Source organism: Amblyomma mixtum, chromosome 1, assembly GCF_055824585.1.
Source record: "Amblyomma mixtum isolate Tamu chromosome 1, ASM5582458v1, whole genome shotgun sequence".
Taxonomy (NCBI): Eukaryota; Metazoa; Arthropoda; class Arachnida; order Ixodida; family Ixodidae; genus Amblyomma; species Amblyomma mixtum.
The window spans coordinates 3,787,836-3,807,412 of record NC_143012.1 but is presented as its reverse complement, the minus strand read 5'-3'; the positions used below and the strand labels follow the sequence as shown (position 1 = coordinate 3,807,412).

General features: G+C 46.7%; 2 protein-coding genes across 8 annotated transcripts in view; both read left to right on the top strand.

Annotated features, from left to right (window-relative positions):
* Window positions 1-11,021, top strand: part of Pi3K21B (phosphatidylinositol 3-kinase regulatory subunit alpha) — a 34,966-nt gene extending 23,945 nt beyond the window's left edge. For 3 of the 5 annotated variants that reach the window (XM_089541642.1, XM_089541635.1, XM_089541624.1), the window contains exons 7-12: window positions 1,400-1,648; window positions 4,866-5,382; window positions 5,781-6,083; window positions 7,978-8,068; window positions 8,127-8,930; window positions 10,567-11,021. In XM_089541642.1, the coding sequence (XP_089397768.1) occupies window positions 1,400-1,648; window positions 4,866-5,382; window positions 5,781-6,083; window positions 7,978-8,068; window positions 8,127-8,930; window positions 10,567-10,915 (2,313 nt within the window). In that variant the 3' untranslated portion in view covers window positions 10,916-11,021. The remainder of the gene's footprint in view (window positions 1-1,399; window positions 1,649-4,865; window positions 5,383-5,780; window positions 6,084-7,977; window positions 8,069-8,126; window positions 8,931-10,566) is intronic. The other 2 variants (XM_089541628.1, XM_089541647.1) reach the window with 1 other exon arrangement.
* A 153-nt stretch (window positions 11,022-11,174) lies between these two features.
* LOC149365286 (uncharacterized) lies at window positions 11,175-19,562 on the top strand. 3 transcript variants are annotated; one of them, XM_089541756.1, is made up of 6 exons: window positions 12,396-12,438; window positions 13,208-13,312; window positions 13,420-13,584; window positions 13,645-13,745; window positions 14,942-15,028; window positions 19,417-19,562. In XM_089541756.1, the coding sequence occupies exons 3-6, from the start codon at window positions 13,506-13,508 to the stop codon at window positions 19,474-19,476; spliced, it is 327 nt and encodes a 108-aa protein (XP_089397882.1). In that variant the 5' UTR covers window positions 12,396-12,438; window positions 13,208-13,312; window positions 13,420-13,505; the 3' UTR covers window positions 19,477-19,562. The 3 variants fall into 3 exon arrangements, with proteins under 3 accessions (XP_089397866.1, XP_089397875.1, XP_089397882.1); XM_089541740.1 differs by lacking the exons at window positions 12,396-12,438; window positions 13,208-13,312 and adding an exon at window positions 11,175-11,938 and having other exon boundaries at window positions 13,536-13,584; XM_089541749.1 differs by having other exon boundaries at window positions 12,341-13,312.
* The last annotated feature ends 15 nt before the right edge of the window (window positions 19,563-19,577 follow it).

Below are 19,577 nucleotides of genomic sequence, written 5' to 3'. Positions count from 1 at the left end.
ACGAGTGTTCGCTTCTCATTATGCAAATTTGTTAGTTACAAAAATGGAGTGGAAGCGGCACCAATATTAACATTTGTGCGTGCATCTTGGATGATACATCTGCAGTCCTGTCATGCTGGTGCCTTTTCTTCATAAACCATAAATTAGTGCATCTCATACTAGATGACTTTCGAGGTGTACGAAGTACTTGGCTTTCAATTATCAAAAGCACCTGCAGAATTGTATAAAAAAACTTCAAGCACAAGCAGTTATTGGACTGCATCATTCATTCTTGATAGACTTACTATGCCTTCTATTTCAATATGCTTATTGCAGACTGTGGTGCCATTTATGAAACTAAATGTACTTGAACATACGCCAGAATTTGTCGTTCATTCACAGCAGTGTTCAGTAGTAACTCAATTTATTCTCTAAGTACAAAAGCTCACAAGCAGTGTGAAAGCAGGGCTTGTTCATTTTTTTTTTTTTTTTTAAGGAAATGTTCTGATGTGTGCAAAATATTTAGCATTTCTTTCTGTGGCTCGGTTGAAAATACTTCCCCATGGCTGTGTGCCATTGGACAAAGCAGTTCTCTGACATCGGTTGCAAGGAACCCTTGAACTTATCCTCTTCTCAACATTGTGCTTGCAGAAGAGAATGGAAAATGTGGTGATTTGGTGGAGATGTAGACATTGTGAATTAGCAAGCCATGCAGCTCTTATCATCACTTCCTTGGTGACCCTGCTTCCATGACCTATCATTTTCTCTGTATGTACAAGATATGCAGACACATGTACTTGTCTCTATTGTTGCAAATCATTTCTGTCCGCCTCATAGAGGACAGAGCCAAAAAGAACTAACTGTACTGACAAACCATTAGGCTTTCCTCTCCGGCGCCATTACAGTGGAAAGTTGGTGCTGCCTTTCTATTTGTGGTGCAGGCAGCTTGCTTGCATAATGTAGATGCGCTGTGGGAAGCAGCACAGTCCTATATCAGTACAGTGCTTGAATTTGCATGTGTGGTCAGCGGCAAACCGTAAGCCATGTATCACTTGAGCATGCTTTGAGATTTTTATTTTCATTTATTCATTCATTCCAATCCTCGCCTTTGACGCCAATATTCAGTGATCCCGTGCAGTTTCATCCTCACTGTTGCGAGTAGCTTGCAACAATTAATGCTGCATCCAAACTGTTTTGTTTACATATATTTCTCCAGTGCACACAGAAACTAGCTACTATGCCATCCATGCTGAATGCAGGAGTGCTCAGTTTGTCGAAGGTATTCTAGGAAAGGGCGTGACTCAGAACCATAGTCTGTGCACAGAGCGAAAGTCCAGGCAGATTGCAGTGTGTGCAGAAATGCAGCAAGAGCTCGTAATTGCCTGTGGTGGCGTTCATGGATCTGCAATGATCTGTGCAGGCTGTGAGCGAGTGGACCAGTGAAAACGTGCTCGAGTGGCTGGCAGCAGTCAACATGCTGTCGTGCGGTGGGGATGTGCTGCGCGAGCTGAAGGGGGCTGACCTGGCCACACTTGACCGGGAGCGGCTGCGCAACTTGGGCCTCAAGGAGGAGAGTGCCCAGGATGCCCTCTTGCGCTGTCTGGCTGAGCTGTGCCGTCCGGGCGTTGCCCCTCCACCGCCACCACCAGCTTCCGCCCTTCCTCATCAGGTGCGTGCGGGCTTCCCGGTTGTTTTGCCAGACTTCAGCCAACTTTAAAGTTGCAAGTAGAAATGTCACTGAATATCTCAAGCTGAGCTCACGGAATTCTGTGAAATATTTGGGGGACAGTTAACCTTTGTCTTTAATAAGAGTGGAACAAAAGCCACCTTGGTGGCTCGGCGGTTTTGGTGCTTGGCTGCTGACCTGAAGAACGCAGGTTCGATCCTGCACGCAGCAGTCACATTTCTGTGGAGGCAGAATCTAGAGGCCCGTGTGCTGTGCGATTTTACTGCACGTTAAAGAGCCCCAGATGGTCGAAACTTCCAGAGCCCTCCACTATGACACGTCCCTCATAGCCTGAGTTGCTTTCGGATGTTAAACCCCATAAACCTAAACCTTTAAGACATGCGGTAGCGTTATTGGGTCCTGTTCACATTGCCTACTTAGTTACCTAATCAGCATGCTCGTAAATACTCTTGTACACATCAGTACTTTTCTTTAAGACACCTCGCTAAGGTGCAGACCACAGCACATTCACTAGGTCCACCTTTATTCAGTTTGAACCAATGAGCCTTCGTGGCCTATGGGTAGGCGTGCCCATCTCACAATCCAAAGGTCTTGGGTTCGATTCCAATCCTAACCCCTCTTAACGCAGTTTTATTTTCAGCTTGATTACTTTCCTTTTGTTACAGGAACCTCCCTCTGAAATTTGGCGTAAATTCAAACATTCTTTGACCTGTTCCTTAATTTTATTCTTTCTTTTCATCAGGATTTTTCGCTCGCAGCCAACAACACGAACAATGACACCAATGACTGTGACGGCTTTTCGGCAACGCTGTCGCATAAAAAAGGCACGACAATGCACGGGGGTGGGTAAAAAGGAACGTCTGTGTGCTCTTGGACTGTTTTCTTCTGTCGTGACCCAACTTGCCCAAATGAAAGTACCTCTTGCATTGCATTGAGCACGCATGTCAAGTTTGGTTACTCGGGCAAGAGTATGCACCACTCCAACATTTTGGCTGCCATGAAAAAAAGTACCGATTTTGAGTGTTTAAAATGAAATTCATTTCTTCAAGAAGTGCCGCATGCACTGCACACTGTAGTGCATCAAACTGTAGCTTATTGGTTGTACTTCTGAATGGAAAAAACTCCAGAGCCGTGTGAGCAAAATATTTCGAAAATTTATTGGTTATTACGTATGCCGGTAACAAAAAAGGGGGGGGGGGGACATGCAAAACAAAATAAGCTGCCACACTGAGTACAAAGTTGATTACAAAAGAAAAAAAAGTGTACAAAGTGTTGCACATGTTCTTAGCTACCTTTCTTGTCATTCTCAGCTGTGTACATAGTAACGTATAAACACGTATAAGGGCCACACTTTTATTTTCCAGATTCGAGGGCCATTTTTTTGGGGTGCGGCCTATACACGCGATGTGCGAAAAAAAAATTTTTTTTGAAGTAAAAACACACAAACCAGGAAATGAGCGACATTTATTCTACGTTCAGTCACTCGCGGAGTGCCTTTGCAAATTTTGTTATTTTTTTTTTTTCAAATATTGTTTTTGGAAAATAAATTTTTATATTGCAATGTGTAATTCTGTATTCAATGCTACATTTATTTATCTTTGTTTTCGTATAACGGGTTAAATTTTAGTTGCAATAGTTTTATAGTAGAAAGCTGCTGAAACCTATAAAAAATGGTCATTTTCTCCATGGTAAGGAAAGAGTTAGGTAATATGGATGGCTTGAATTATGGACAGTTTTTGTGGGGACCAAACTTCTTAACACTGTCCGGACAATGGACAGGGTGAAAATGCATGGAGCCCATCGGGTCCATGAATTTTTGTCCCATTAATGTGGACTGCGAGGAGAACAGAACCTCGACCACCACTTCAAAGATGTTCCGCTACTTGAATTTTGAGCGCAGGGCATCAACGAAATGCAGCATGACAGTGCAGATGCTGAAGTGGTGGCCTTCGTTCGTGTTCTGCAGTGTGCAACGTGCTCAGTCAATGCGCCTTCCCATTTGCTGCATTGCATGAATGGCTGCAGAATTATCTTTGCAGACTCTGCTGTGTTGAGGATCACATTTAGAAGCTGTCAGCTGATCAGTACATCAGTACAAATTTCTTGGAATGTGATGATGGTTTATGGGGGTTTAACATCCCAAAATGGCTCAGGCTATGAGGGATGCCGCAGTGAAGTGCTCTTTAATATGCACTGACATTGCACAGTACGCGGGCCTCTAGAATTTCGCCTCCATTGAAATTAGACCGCCATGGCCGGGATTGAACCCGCTCGCGTCTTTCGGGTCAGCAGCCAAGCGCCATAACCACTGAGTCGCCATGGCAGCTTGGAATGTGATGAGTAGGGCCCGGAACTTTAGGCATTTGCCTAAACATGCCTATAAATGCCTAAACGGGGGATTTTTGCTCCTGCCTACCTTTTCGTCATCTTTTATGAAAGACTACCTATTTAACCGCACTTTTTGCCTATAAATGCCTAAATCCGGCATTTCGGTCCTCGGTGCCGTTTTTTTAATTTTGAGACATCTGCCTCAGTATGGTGAATGGCACGCGCCGATGCACTCACAAAAGGCACGGGTCTCGCCGAACGTTTTTCTCGAAGACTAACTGAATCCTATCGGTACCCACTGGTGGGTTATAAACTTGGAGGCTAGCACAAAGGGTTAACTTCTTCCTTATTCGAAAGAACAAAGCAGCGAGCTACGAACACAAAAATTAACGTAGAGTGTAAAGAAGTGTTTTTCTCGAAGTGTAGCAAGAGGCGAGTTTAGAAAGAGACCCGACATACATTAGTGCAAACTGCTCAACATTGACGGAAAGGATCACAAAGTTTGAAAAAGCTGGACTCTTAATAGATGAATCATTGAAGGTAGTGACAGAAGTACCAGCAACACTTCGGGGACTGGAAGGAAAGGGCGCTACTGCTTGTACGAAGATGCAACAATTGGTATAAAAAAATAGATGCCTAGAAACAATTTCCCAAATCGGAGATTTCTTTTTAAGAATGTTTATTTCTGTTTGTTTTTTTCTCGATTCGTTATTATGGACAACTTTCTTTACAAACACTTCTGGTCTGGAACGAGGTCAGACTCTATGCATGCTCTCTGAAGACTTCATTAACCGTAATTTTCATTCAAGGGGCGGGGGACACTACCTTAAAGAGTGAAGATTTGAACTGCTGCTGTGCGTTGGTGCTGCAGGGGGACCATGACCTGGAGTGTGGTAGCTTCCCGCCGGGGCTGGAGCAGTGTGACAGCTGTCGGCACCTGCTGCGTGGCCTGGCGCACCAGGGCCTCCTGTGCCGCCAGTGTGGCCTCGTGTGTCATCGGACATGCGCTGCCACCCGAGGCCTGCCTGCGTGCCGGCCGCCCACTCCCCGGCCCCGCCAGGCGCTGCTGGCCCTGGCTGCCCTGTGGCGGGACCTGGCCTCCGGTGACCCCCCAGCCGAAGTGCCACCCTTCCTCGCGCGCTGCCTGCGGGAGATCGAGGCGCTGTGCCAGCGTGCGCCTCAGGGCACGGACTTGTATGAAGTGTACGCCAGCCCCAGTGTGCCCGACCGGGTGCGTGAGTTGACCCTGAGGCTAGCGCAGGACCCCCGTGCTGATGCGCCTGGCTACGACCTGGCCTGCTGGGTTGGGGCCCTCAAGAAGTATCTGCGGGAGCTCACCAGCCCCATCATCCCTGTGCACTTCTACGACCGCTTTGTGGAGGCAGCCAGTAAGCCATTTCACGTGTGCTCATAGAAGAAAATACCCCCCCCCCCCCACACACACACACACACACACACACGCACATGAGCTACCAGGCGAAAGGAGAGCTCAGCACAGTCTCTTCTCATGCGAGATGTTTTGCAGAGGCACTCGTGGAAGGTTTCTTCTAGGCTAGTATGTAGGCACTGAAGTCACTTGTGCATGCTCAGTGTGGACTACGAAGTGCAGACTGTGCGAGCAGAACAAAACACTGCATGACAGGGGACATGGGTGGTTTATATGCACAGCTGTTTTCATGTTCGCAGTACTTTGTGAGCAGAGTTCTGCCCCACTCATTGCGCATGCCATCATGGTTTGCGGCACATCTTGTGGACATGTTCCTCACCCTGCTGCCACACCTTGCAGAGGCCGGTGACGAGGCAGGTGTGGTGCGGCTTTCGGGTCAGCTGCCACCAGCGCACAGCCGAGCCTTGCGGGCGCTCATGGGGCACCTGTGTCGCGTCTGCCGGCTAGCTCACAGCCGGGGCCGAGCCGAGCGGCCCCTGCGGCTGGCGCACAGCTTGGCCTTTGTGGTGCTGCGGCCTCCGTGGGAGCAGGCGGTGGCCATGGCCCGCAACACTCGCTGGCATGGGCGCGTGCTGGAGACCCTGCTGCTGCGCGGGGACTGGGGCGAGCCTCTGCCGGTCTTCCAGAATGGCGGCACACCTGGTAGGTGGAGGAGCAGCCTATTCATTCGTAGCACTAAGCTGTTCTCCAGCACTGTGGAGGAAAAACGGAGGGATATTCCAGTCGAATGCAGCCTGTCCTTCGGCAGTGTGCATCTCTTCAATTTGGCTGCACTTCATTTTGCAAAAGTACCAGCCTAGTACAGCTGTAGTGCAGCAATGTGGCGGCCCCCATGCGTAGCTCAGAGAAGATTTGATCGTTCTTGAAAGGAAGAGGCAGGTAACTTCATGGTGTCAGAATTGTAAACCTAAGCGGTCAAGTCGAGCCCCATGAGCAGCATTTCGGCACATATTTGTGAATCATCTGCATATATGCATGCAACAACTTTATAATTTTTTTGGTAGCACAGCGATTTCCTGGAGCTGGTTCATGGTAGGTATTTGCGATTTGCTGCGTGGAGATTCTTCGTGTGGTTCGAGATTCTGGCGGCCGTTGATGTCGACAGCACGCAACTGGCTGTATTTTGGTGGCGACGCCAAGGCTAGCAGACGACCAGGCCTGCACTCGACTATTCGTTTTGGAAGCAGCCAGTGCCGAGCAGCACTTAAACTTATGCTGCACGCTTGCACACTGCTGTGAAACTTGGCGGAACTAGTGCAGCCAAGTAGGTGAAACCTACTGTATGTACCCGAGTGTAGCACAATTGCAATTGTAGCACGAGGGTCACTTTTGCCAGTTTGCAACAAGAAAAAATTACTCCGTTTCTCATTAATCCTTTATAAATTATAACCTGAAGGGCAAGTTTTAACTTCTGTCATTGGAAAATTAAAACGCATTACATTAGAGTAAATGTGGTAATTTGCATAGCGGGTGTTACAGCTTGTTACAGAAAAAGGGCTAGTGCGTCTTGTGGAAGCAAATGTCATTGTGTGCAATCATCTTTGGTATGGGTATTCCTCTTGTGTAACACTTTTTCACTAACATTTCGTTGTCATTACTTATAGGCATAGTTAAGAACTTTTTCAATTCATTATCTGCTTCAGTGTACCATGAGGCATTACCATAAATACGTGTAAGAGCCGCACCCTGTTTTCCCGAAGGAAAATTTAAAAAACGGAAGATGCGTGTAAGGGCCGCACTTAGATTTTCCACGACCCATGAGGGAACGGCCTTCGAAATGCGCACACACAGGAGCTTCCAGGTGCTACCCACGAATGGTGCTAGAGGCCGCAGGTCATCGTCGTCAACGTTTTCCTCTGCTGCGAGCTGCCGCTATCCATATCAGCATTGGTATCACCAGCTCCAGCTTTTTGTAGGTCAAAGGTATGGGAGTTGTGGAAGCATGGTAGTTCACTTTAGGTGTGGCTTTCGTGTGCTGCTGCCGAGCATTGCAATTTTAGCACGATGGGCAAACACTTTGATAGTTACATGGCTGGGAATTTGCTCTCGAACACGGCAAGCGTGCGGCACTCAGGAAATTCGACGTGAATGTGAAGTGCGTCCAACGATGGTGCAACCAAAAGGATGCATTGAGGAACACAAGCTGCAAAAAGTGCGCTTTCCGAGGCAAGCCGTGCGAGTTTCTCGATCTGGAAGAAGAGCTGCTCTGCTGTGTGATGGAAGTGTGGATGGAACAATGACAACGTATTGACAGTGGACATGCTGCGCGACTTCTTGTGGGATGAGCACTCGCCAGAGCACAGCACCAGCTCGGAGTTGGAAGACTCCGCAAATGACTACTGAGCGGAGAATAAATGCCGCTCATTCGCCGATTAGTGTGTTTTTGCTCATCCTGTGCATGGCCCACACCCCAAAAATTGGCCCTCGAATCTGGAAAAAGTGTGGCCCTTACACGCATTTATGCAGTATTATTGACGACACCTTGTGCGCCCTTGTTGACTGCTGTGTTGAGCACACGTTGTCCCATGTTGTGCAGCACTGCCACCGCGGCGACCGTCGCGGTCGACCCAGCCGCCTGTTGACCGGAATTTGCTGGAGGCCGAGTGGTACTGGGGTGACATCTCAAGGTGAGCGCTTACCACCGTGTACGTGTTGATCACCTTGCTGACAGCCTGCATGTTGCAGGGAGGAGTGCTCTGAAAAGCTCAAGGACGCAGCCGACGGCACGTTCCTGGTGCGTGATGCCTTGGATCGTGGCTCAGGCGACTACACCCTGACGCTGCGCGTGGGGGGCAGCAACAAGCTCATCAAGATCTACCAGCGGGGGGGCAAGTATGGCTTCTCAGAGCCGCTCACGTTCAACTCTGTGCCGGAGCTCATCAGCCATTATGGGCGCGAGTCCCTGGAGCACTACAACAACTTCCTCAACGTGCGCCTCCTCTACCCGGTCTCAAAGTACCACCAGCCAGATGACGAGGACCAACGTGAGTGGAACGTTGAGCGAGTGAGCCAGCGCCTCATGGAGGCCAACCGCGAGTACCTGGCGGGCAGCCGCCAGTTTGACCAGTTCCACGATCAGTTCAACCGGCTGAGCCAGGACCTGCAGATCAAGGTCCAGGCACTGCAGTCATTTGATGAGGTGGCAAACATGTTTGACGAGCAGAGAGAGCTACAGCGACATTTCTACGACTGCTGCAGTGGCGAACAGGAGCAGCGGGCCGTCGAGGAGAATGGGGCGTTGCTACAGCGACGGCTGCAATTTGTGCGTGAGACGCGGAGTAAGGTTGCAGAGGATGTGCGTGCTATTCAGGCCTACTACAAGCAGTTGGAGCGTGAGATCAACGGCTTGAAGATTGAGGTGGCCCAGGCTGCCAAGCAGCGTGAAAAGTGCCAGGCCTGGTTGCAAGCACGTGGTGTCCCGAAGGACCATATCAACAAATTGCTGCAGGACTCCTCGGGCCAACAGGAACCATCAACAGCCCCCAGGTGGTTAGTGTTAATCCCCGTAAACTCCTTGCATGCAGTGTTAGATCTGTAGGTGTGGCGCAGGAGCACAGAACAGCATAGTAATTCACACCAGTGGTCTAAAGCAGGGGAAGTGATTGCCAGTGCATTTGTCTGGACTGATTTCCCCATGCAGTTGTTGAAAGCTAGAAGTGCGTAAACATCTTTTTTTCAACACTCAACAACATGAAATACTGAAAAACAAGATAACTCCACTGTAAAGTGCATTTGGTACTACATTGTCATTGATAGACATGGTGCAAACTTACCTGTGCGAGCAGAGCAGTGTCAGTGTGCCAGTTGCTGCTTTGACGCATTCAAATAAATGAGCGGTGTTCAGAAGGTATTATAGCTTTTTCTGTGGTTGCAGGGTTCCCGATTGAGTAGTACTGTAGCGTGTAGTGTGTGTCAGTCAGTTGTGAGCTGATCCAATAGCACTTTGTGTTGCAATTAATTGATGTAGTTGCTTCTGTTGCCCTGACCAATTGCTGTGCACTGCTAAGGGTCAGCTATTTTTGGGGTCAGTCTGCTTATAGGTCCAGGAATGGGTTACCTGTGTGAGAACACAGCAGCTAATGCTGTAAAAGGTGTCTGCTGTCAAATTTTCTTGCCTGCATGATATGCGGCAATTCTGCCTGAAAGGCTGACAGCCATTTCAACTGCCCACCTGCAAGTGTTTCATTGAAACCAAGAAGCCCATAACATGTGTAGTGCTGGATGAAGCGTGAAACTAAGCTTTACTTATATCGTTGTGACATGCCCATAGAGGCAGTGACCATCACATTTTCGGCGGTCTTTATTGGACATTCCTCTATAGCCTTAAAGGTGCACTGAAGAGGAATCTGAACTCGCCTTTTTGCCGCGGGAACTCGATCTACACGTTCCGAGCATTCTTAGAAACTTCGACTTATTGCCCTGTGTGGCCGATTTTTCTAATTAAATCGAATTAACGTCCGGCTCCCACCTTTATTTTTGAATTCTCCCACGTACGGTGGGCGGAGTCGACCAACGCGTGAAGTGCCTTTCAGCCAGCTCCGTGGAGGCTTTGCTTTCGCTTTGTTTTTTTTTTTTTTTAGGTTTCCGTGAATAAATAGTTTCATTCGGAGATAATATAGCTGCAAAATAAGCCCGCATAAATAAAAATACGCGCGGACTATTTGCTTCTGCGGATTACTACGTATTAACCCGCCGATTGCAGAGCGGCAAGCCGCTACGGGACTGGGTGAAAGGCACTCCGCGAGTTGGTCGACTCCGCCTACCGTACGAGGGAGAATTAAAAAAAAGGTGGGAGCCGGACATTAATTCGATTTAATTAGGGAAATCGGCCACACAGGTCAATAAATCAATGTTTCTAAGAATGCTCGGAACGTGTAGATTGAGTTCCCGCAGCAAGAAGGCGAGTTCAGATTCCTCTTCAGTGCACCTTTAAGTGCAGCACACTTTTGGTGATCACGTCACAGACAGTCACCAATGATTGTAGAGTTTTGTTACACAAGCTGGAAAGGAAAGCAAATGTGGTATGTAACTCAGTAAGAAGAGTGTGAGAAGCCACGCGTTGCAGTCAAGACTAGCTTCCAGTGCTGTCCATGTGCTTCTTGTAAATGTCCCTTGTGTGCTGCAGGCGCAGCGGTGGCAGCAGTATGGAGGAGGCACCACCGGAAAGTACCTGGTTCGTTGCCGACTGCGACCGGGGCCAAGCGATGAGACTGCTAGAGGGCCGCTGTGATGGCACTTTCCTGGTGCGGCCAAGCAAGAACCCCGGCCAGTTTGCGCTGTCGATTGTGGCAGAGGGCGAGGTCAATCACTGCCTGATTCTGCGTACGGAGCGTGGCTACGGGTTCGCTGAGCCGCTTACAATACACCCAACGCTGCGCAGCCTCGTACAACACTATACGCACAATTCACTTGAGGAGCATAACCGGCGGCTCAAAACTACCATGGCTTACCCGGTGTTCGGTGGCTCCAGCTGAGGATGGGCCCCTGCTCACCCCTGTACAGAATACCCCCCACCTGTGTACATAGCCCGCTTTTTATCGCCGCCATTCTCTAGTCAAATAAAGACCGTTGTTTTCCTTACACTGCTTTGGCGTTGTTGGTTTCATTGTAATGTAGCATTCGTCTGCCTGCGCCGTTACAGGTGAGTGTGAATGCAGCTACAGCTGAGGGAGAAATGGTTCTGTGAATAACCTTTTTCGCCTACGCAAAAAGCAGTTGTAATATGCTTCACATTTGCTTGCATTGTCCTTCCTGGACTGCTCAAAATGTACGTGTGGGTGCACTTCAACAACCTTCGAGAATGGGGCTGTGCAATGCATTTTAGCCTCATTTTGAAGGATGTAGGTGTAGATGTAGAAGGATGGTATTGTATAGCTCTAGCACCCGGTTGCCGATGTCGAGCGCTTTGCATCCACGAGCGGACATTCGCTATTTGAGGCCGGCGTTGAACCAGGTGAACCGTTTTAATGAAGCAAGCCTTTATGTGAATGGTTCACGAGTGACCCTCGTTTCGTGGCTCTTGAGGAAGGAAAGAACTTTGAACTACGCTGAATTACGCGGGCGTTCGGACTACGCCAGCGCCGTACAGTGCGTCACCCGATTTCGGCAGGCTTTGCGTGTTTTCTTTCTGAGGCTTTGCTTTTACGCTCTGCCACTCATCGACTTATCACAGCATCGAGTATGTAGCAAGGTATATCTACCTTGTATGTAGTACTTGCGGCTGACTCTGGATAACGCCATTAACACGCACGCGCGATTTCTTGCCGAACGTAAGTGAAGAGTAGGCAACCACAGATCGTATCACCAACGGGCAGTTCGCGTAAGCGAAGCGGTAACTTCGTGCATTGGGCCCCCGGTGCTGACAGAGGTGGTGCTGGCTGGCAATTATGACTACCGAGTCCAGCGTTGAGATGCAAGAAGTCGGTCGAGTGTCTGGTGTCGCGTTGACGTGCCGCGAGTGCTCGCCTGTTTCCACAGCACCCGTCACGGCTTCCAAGGTATGTAGGTGCGTGCGCAAGTGTGGCTGCACGGTGCCGTTCGTTTTCCCTCCAATTCCGCTTCTTCGAGGCTGTGCACCGCGCGCACTTAGTCTGTTTGTATTCGTGTACGTCGTATGACCCAGAAAAGAAATGTTTTTTTCCTGTTTTCACCCACTGCTCAAAACTTGTCTCCCCCCAATTTAGTGTTCGTCCAGTTTTCTCCATGCATTACGTATGCTTTTGCTGTGTGATTTCGATCAGTTTTTTTTCCCCTTAGAATTGGGCCGTGCATACGTTGGTTGTATCCACCGAAGTTGCATCTGCAGTACAGGCTCGTAGCTGCAACGTCTGTGGTGCGGTTGGTGGCACGAGTGGTAGTAGTACTTCCTAGGGCCGTTCTATGACGTAATTCTACTTCTGTGACTAATGAGCACAGGATTTGATTCACAACTTTCACTCCTCCTAGTGGAGGCAGACAACTTGTTTGCGTTCATTTCATGTTGAAATGAACGCAGTTTGTACGTTGTTCAGCATGCATATCACTCCTATATATGGTTTTCAGACCAATCATTTTTTTTTTCTCCGTCTTCTGGCGTTACTTAGAACCCTGCACGAGCAGTCAAGAGTTGTTTGCTTTGCATGCGGCATTCAGTTTAGCTACCATGTTGCTCAGTTGTTTCATGTGTTGTTGCACAGCTAGTATAGTCATGTTTTCCTTGTAACAAGCTTCAGTAAGTTCCCCGTGTAGACGCCCCCTGCCAGGACAGTGATGTTAAAGCCAGCAGCTGCGATTTGTTATCCCCAAGTGCAATTCTTTCCATTCTTGGAATGCTTCGAATTGCTTTCTTTTTCTTTTTTGTGAGGAATGCTTTGGAGTTAGCATTGCGTTTTAGGATGGATGACAGTGGACGAGCTAGGCTGTCTGATACGCCTTTGTAAATTTCTAAGTCACCTTTACTTGCCTCATTCCATATGTACTACATACTTGCACTGTCGTGTATTCTCACACTGTCATGTTTGTGAAAAATTTGACAAATGCGGGCACATTGCTGAAGAGATATTTACACCTTCTTCATGTCTGTGTGACTGACGAAAATTTACCTAATTTACTAACAGCGTATACACTGTTGCCTTTCCTAATTTTTTAGGTTTAGTATGATGCTGCCAGATTCCAGCATATTCAGGGGGATTGCTCAGGATGGAGTACGGTTAAACTTGGCAGTAACTGCTCATTAGCAATACCTTGAGTAAAGTCATTGAAGAAAAGTTATGCAGGCTTCTCTGCAGTTGAAGAAATATCTGTCCTGGCCTGGGGCTTGAACTCGAGATTGTCGTCTAAACGAGGTGGTTAGTTGCTCTACCAACAGGGCTAACCAGGCCAACTAGCCGATGGTAAGTCAAGGCTGAATTGACCAGTAATTTGTTGGCAGCTTTCTTTCCCAGCTGCGTGATCACTCAGGTGTGTGCTAGTGACTGTGTACTTCTTTAACTGCTGTCAGAGCTCGAGGTGGAGGGTCAGTTCCCTGTTCGGCTAAGCCGGTGTCTGCCTTGCTGTGCTACATGCTGGTGCAAAGTGCCACGCTGAATGCATGTGTGTTGTGGTGCTTGCACACAGGAGTGGCCAACTGGCCAGCTGGCGCAGCGGATTCGATCCCAACAGCAAGGTGAGCAGTGGCTGCCCTGAGGCCCCAGTGCACCCTTTGAGCTGGTTCTTCTCTCTGCAGTTCTGGGCAGGCAGCTGGGTGAGATGAGCCTAGCAGCCACGGGTGAAAGCCTGGACACACTGGCTGCAGCACTGCGCAGCTGTCAGGTGGCTCATGCACAGGTGAGCATGGCTTTGAAATTTTTTTTTTCTTTGAGAGAGGCCTACATACTGGGTGTTCCACTTTTGATGTTCTGCAACATCACTTTTGATGTTCTGCAAAAACAGAGAAGAATGCTTTTTTCAGCACAACATTGTCAGTGGTGTAGCACATCGCAATACAGCTAAGACGTGTTTACGAGTAGGCTGGTTAACTAATGTTGAACAGTGAACTTCTTAACTATTAATGTTAGTCCCCTTATTTATTCAGAGGTGTGTAGCCCACTTTAAGTAATATCCTCATCAGCTTTTAGAATTTTGACAACGCAGTTATCCTCAGTGCTGTGGCCCAACAAACTTTGGCTATTTCAACAAGTTATGTGCACTGAAGGGGTTGCTTTGCCTGCAAGCTGGTTTGCCTGCAAGTCAGAATTTGTTGGGATGTGAGTCAGTGAGTGAGTGAACGAACGAACGTTTATTGAAGAGGATGGTGGCTGGAGTGCATGTAAGTGGACCCTTAGTGCAGGGTTCTGGATGCTTCTGCTTTCTGCCTTTGCCCTGCAGTGGGCGTAGTCAGGCTGATGATGATGGTGAACTAACCTACAAAAATATCCGTGAACTGTTCATATAAAGATTGTCTGCCACTGCCAATTTGTGACAATGTATGTCTTTTTCCTCTGTATTTTGCCTTTTTATTTTTTCTTATGACAAAGAATCAAAGTGCGCTTTGTATTCATGTACAGACTTATTGTACGTCACTGCTTATGGGTGTCTGGAGTTCAGCCAAGCCATATTGATGTAGCTTTTCCTTCAGTCATCCTATTTTCCTGTACCTTGTGTGTGAAAATAAAATTGATTGATTGATGTGTTCACTATGAACTTAATTCTTCTAACATCACAGGACAGAGTATAATGTGCACCTCTAAGAAATGCAACACATAACAGGAAGAGCTGTGTATTGTAAGTGTGTTTGTAGATACATAAAAAGGTATTGTGACCCAGCCAAGGTAGTCAGCCGAGCAGTGGTGGCAAAGCCCCGATTAAACAAGCATGAAACAGAATGTACTTGGTAGAGTGGAAATGCACTTCATTTGGTGGTCATTCCTTTGAATGTGCATGCAGTGTTTTTATTGCATTCCTGCCGAGTTTCAGAAATAAGAGCAAAATCAGCCTTTTGAAGCTCGCCTGGAGCAGCGTAAGCCATTGAAGTGTTTTCACAGGCTGCAGCAGTGGCGACTTCTCCAGCTGCCACAGGTGCCCAGGCATTCTTGCACATGGCCCAGACACAACTTCGCTGTCAGAGGCAGGTAAGTGGAGGGAGAGCAGACTGTCATCATCCAATAGCCACACAGTTTCCTATTTGGCTGCCGCTTTCTAAGGGGCTGTGAGCTGCTGCTTTTATCCTTGCTACTGTCCATTGCCCATGTGTCCTTTGCCCTTGCTGTATTTTCCAGTACATAGCTTGCACGCCTGCATGAGTCACACCACCCATAAACTGCGCTTTTTCCCAGAGGATTTCACTAGTAATTTTGCATGAGCCACACCTGCCACGATGAAACTGCACTGATAAATTGCGGTGTATATTTGACTTTTTCGCCACAGTGTCAATGGTAACTGATGTTAGGCCCTTCTGGTCTTACCTCTGCGCTGAGCTTAAGAAGTGAGGTATTACCTGTTTCATAATTTGCCCTGAGCTATGAGCACACACCCAAGTACTCTTCGGGTGAACATGTGAGTGTGTGTGACCTGATTCTTCGGAGCGTCAGTACGCTCAACACGGCCGGACAGTGAAGCAAAGTGGCACAGGAACAGAACGGCCTGGGGGTGGCATCACTTTGATGCATGCCACGGACGGATGCACAGGCACTCTGCAGCGTGCAGCCACATACTCCTTGTGTTCATCCTTAGAGTAAATCACCATGTACATTGCAAAATAATGAAAGCAAACACTAGCACAGTGCTTTCCGCATGCACACATTTATTGTCCTGGAGTTTCATCTCATAGGGAAGAAGCAAATAGTCCGCGCATATTTTTATTTCTGCGGGCTTATTTTGCATCTATATTATCTGCGAATGAAACTATTTATTCACGGAAATCTAAAAAACAAAATAAAGCGAAAGCAAAGCCTCCACGGAGCAGGCTGAAAGGCACTCTGCGCATTGGTCAACTCCACCCATCGTACGGGGAGAATTAAAAAAATAAAGGCGGGAGCCGGATGTTTATTTGATTTAATTAGGGAAATCAGCCACACAGGGCAATAAGTCGATGTTTCTAAGAATGCTCTGAATGTGTAGATTGAGTTCCCACGGCTAAAAGACGAGTTCAGATTCCTCTTCAGAGCACCTTTAATTTTTTATTTAGAATGACGATTCGCAAGGTGGCAGAATCACAATATGGGTTCCGTAAAAAGCGCTCCACAGAATTGGCTCTTCTCGACTAAAAAGATTACACTATACTGAAACCTACTGAGGGTAGGAACTTTGTCATAGGGGATTTTTGTTGAACGGCTGATTGGGCGAGTTGGTGTTCCGTGGTGACAAGTAAATAAAAACAGCGCTAAACAACAGGACCAGAATGAGGTGTAGACAAACACAAGTACAGACAATCAGCGCTGTGTTTGTCTACTCCTCATCCTGGTCCTGTTGTTTAGCGCGGATTTTTGTTGATTTTACAAAGGCATTCGACTCTCTTAACCGTGAATTTCTTTCAGAAAAATTACTTTCATATGGTATCTGTGGCAGCTCCTAATACTCTGCAAGGATATCTCATTCATCGTCAGTATGTAGCAGTAAACAATTTCACACCCTCTATTAAATGCACTTCATTAGGTGTTCATCGGGGGAGTACAGTAGGCCCATGTCTATTTAACATTTATATTAATGGTATAGTTCATATTGATCCATCTGTTAAATTCTTTGCTTGTGGACGGCACGACTTTACCTGTGAGTGGTGATAATACTGACAAATAGCCGTACCAAAGAGATTTTGATAAAACTTGAGGACTGGTGCTCCTCTAGCTTTCTTGGGATGGCGTTGCGCACACGAACAAACGTACACAGGAAGAGGCAGAAGACAGAAAGAGCGCGCTCTTTCTGTCTTCTGCCTCTTCCTGTGTACGTTTGTTCGTGTGCGCAACGCCATCCCAAGAAAGCTATGCACCAACTCGCCCAGCAAGAAGTTCTTCTACAATGCTCCTCTAGTATGCTATTTATCAACTATAACAAGACCAAAGCAGTTATTTTCCACGCAAAAGATGAACAGCTCACACAGAATGGCAGTCACATTGAAGTAGCTAAATTCAAAACTTTAGGAGTAATATTCAATGAATAATGCTTTTGGGATGCACACATAAATCTGGTATTATCCAAATCAGCTCATACAATTGGTGTGTTCTGTAGACAGAGGCATCTTCCTGTTTGTACAAGGCACTTAATTTACCATTTACTCTTTTTATCGCATATCTCTACTGTTATCTGATATGGGGTACCACTACTTCTAAAAATATTGAGAAGCTAGTGAGATTTAAAAAAAAAAAAAATGATTAGTGATCTCAAATGCTGTGACAATCACCTTGCATCTCCTTTACTTCAAAAGTTTGGTTTACTTTGGATCAGAAATTTTTAGTTATTGCCCGTGCAAGGCACTGAAAAATGAAACAAAAAATAATAGCAATTTTATATCAAGATTAGCAGATATCTGCCTCAAATTATGCACGTATCTCATATGACATCCAGAATATTGGAAGGTTAGCAAGACGAACTACAGCGACTCCATGTTGTGTTATTTACTTCGAAAAACATTAAATAACTTTAATCGAATGGGTACTGATCAGCACCATAATATACTACGTTATAGGTGAAAAGTGGTGAAACCTTCGTTGGTTAGCAGGATACAAGTGAAAGAAGAAAAAACATGTATATAAATAAAGCAGACAGATGTAGTTAGTGAAGTACACACTGACAACACAAAATAAAACTCAAAGGCAGCAATTACCCGCATCAGGGGTTCAAGTATCAAGACAGCATTTGCCGGAATTTTAAAGCATCGTGTTCAGTTAACGATGCATTCAGGTAATGAATTTCATTCTATAGTGGCAAGAGACTGAAATGACATAACCCTCTGGGATAGAGAGTTTCACAAACTTTTTTGTACATGTAAAATGGTTGACCCAAATATTGTAATTGCTTTTTGTTATTTTGTATTCTTTAATTTTTTTTTCCAGTGTATGCTTTTAAATTGATGCAATTAGAGTTCGTCACTCACGAGTGTTTTGTAGTTTTCTCTGAATTCAGTAGTGCGTGCCCAGGAAAGTGTAAATATCTGTTATTGTATAAACCTAGCTTTTTTTTTTGCATATGGTACTTTTCATTGTGTGCGCCGCTCCTTCCCTTGTACTTGATGGGGAATGGGAACTTGTGAAGCTGCTTAAAAGAGCAGGTTTTTTTTTTTCTCATCCACCCATGTTCAGGGTGAGCAGGAAATAGCGTCGGTTTATTGACAAAATGGTTCTCATTCTAGCAACCAGATGGTGCCACTGAGCTGAATCGTTGCGTCTCGATTTGCATATGCTGAACTAAAAATATGAATGTGCCTAGCAGCATAATATCCCCCAAAATATGCGCCTTTAGCATGAGCTTTAGGTACATAGGCAGCGTTGATTTAGGCTCTTTTCTGACCATATTAGTGTACGCTGCCAGCAGACGAGTCGCGGGAGAACACGCTCTCCTGATTGGCTGAGGAGGTCCCTACCTTCCACAGCGCTGCAAGGAACTTATGCGATGGAGTAAAGTTGCTGCCCAATCTCGACCACCATGTGCCACAGCCACCCTCTTGCTCTGCACCAAGCATGCGTGCAGTGGGTTTTTCAGCAGGCAACAGCGCTATCCGGTTGTGGCACCACTCAGGCTGCTGCTTCAGTATGGCCGTCACTGCCACAGGGAGGGGCCTAGAGCCAATAACATCAAATTACAGTTTCCAGCTCAAATGCGCGCTTAGTCCTACTTATTTTTTGAGTACACATACCGTCGTCGTGGCTACTAGCTGCAGTGTATGATTTGTTGGTAAACCATGTCATGGCCCCTTTTAACAGCATGAAAAATCTGGACACCTGGGTGTCTTAGTATGCCAATATCTCGGCATCTAGGACAGAAATGTCATTTTGCTTGCCGAGGCACACTGGTTGCAATAATCAAAGTACAATTGCTCAATTACGCTTCAGAAATTTAGATTTTTCAAAGGTTATTGATGCACGATATTTACACCTTGAATGTTGCTATTCCAAGTGCTGTAATATAAATGGAGAAAGGTTTCGATTGTTCTACCTTTTCCTTGTTAGATTAAGTAGCTGTGCACTGAAAATATTTTTCATTCAGCTGTTTTTTTGTACCAAGATAGTAATCAATGTGTAATTAAAATGGAGACAACTAATTTACAGAGAAAGAAATTCAAGATTTGAATCGGCATAAAAAACTATAAAAAGTTAGGAAAGTAGGTCCAAGACCAGTGTTTCTCCCTGTAAACCTGAGGGCAAACTGTCACCACCCTGATAAAGGTCAGTCTCAGAACGTAACTCTGTAAGGTGCCCTGTAGAACAGTCTTTCTAAAAGTGCGAATTTGGGATTGACCTGATGAGTTTGCCTGTCTGAAATGTCCTTATCTGCACAGGTGAACTGACAGTGCTCCCATTGTGTGCAGTGCCTGTCGGCATGGGAAGCTGCCCTGCGAAGTGTGACCCCACGATCCTGTTCAAGCTGAGGTGGCTGTGACATGCCTGCCGGCCGGGATGCCGGCCACCCATGGCTGCCATTCATAGTGCGGCATAAACAGAGACATTATGTGTGGCTGCTGTATTTTCT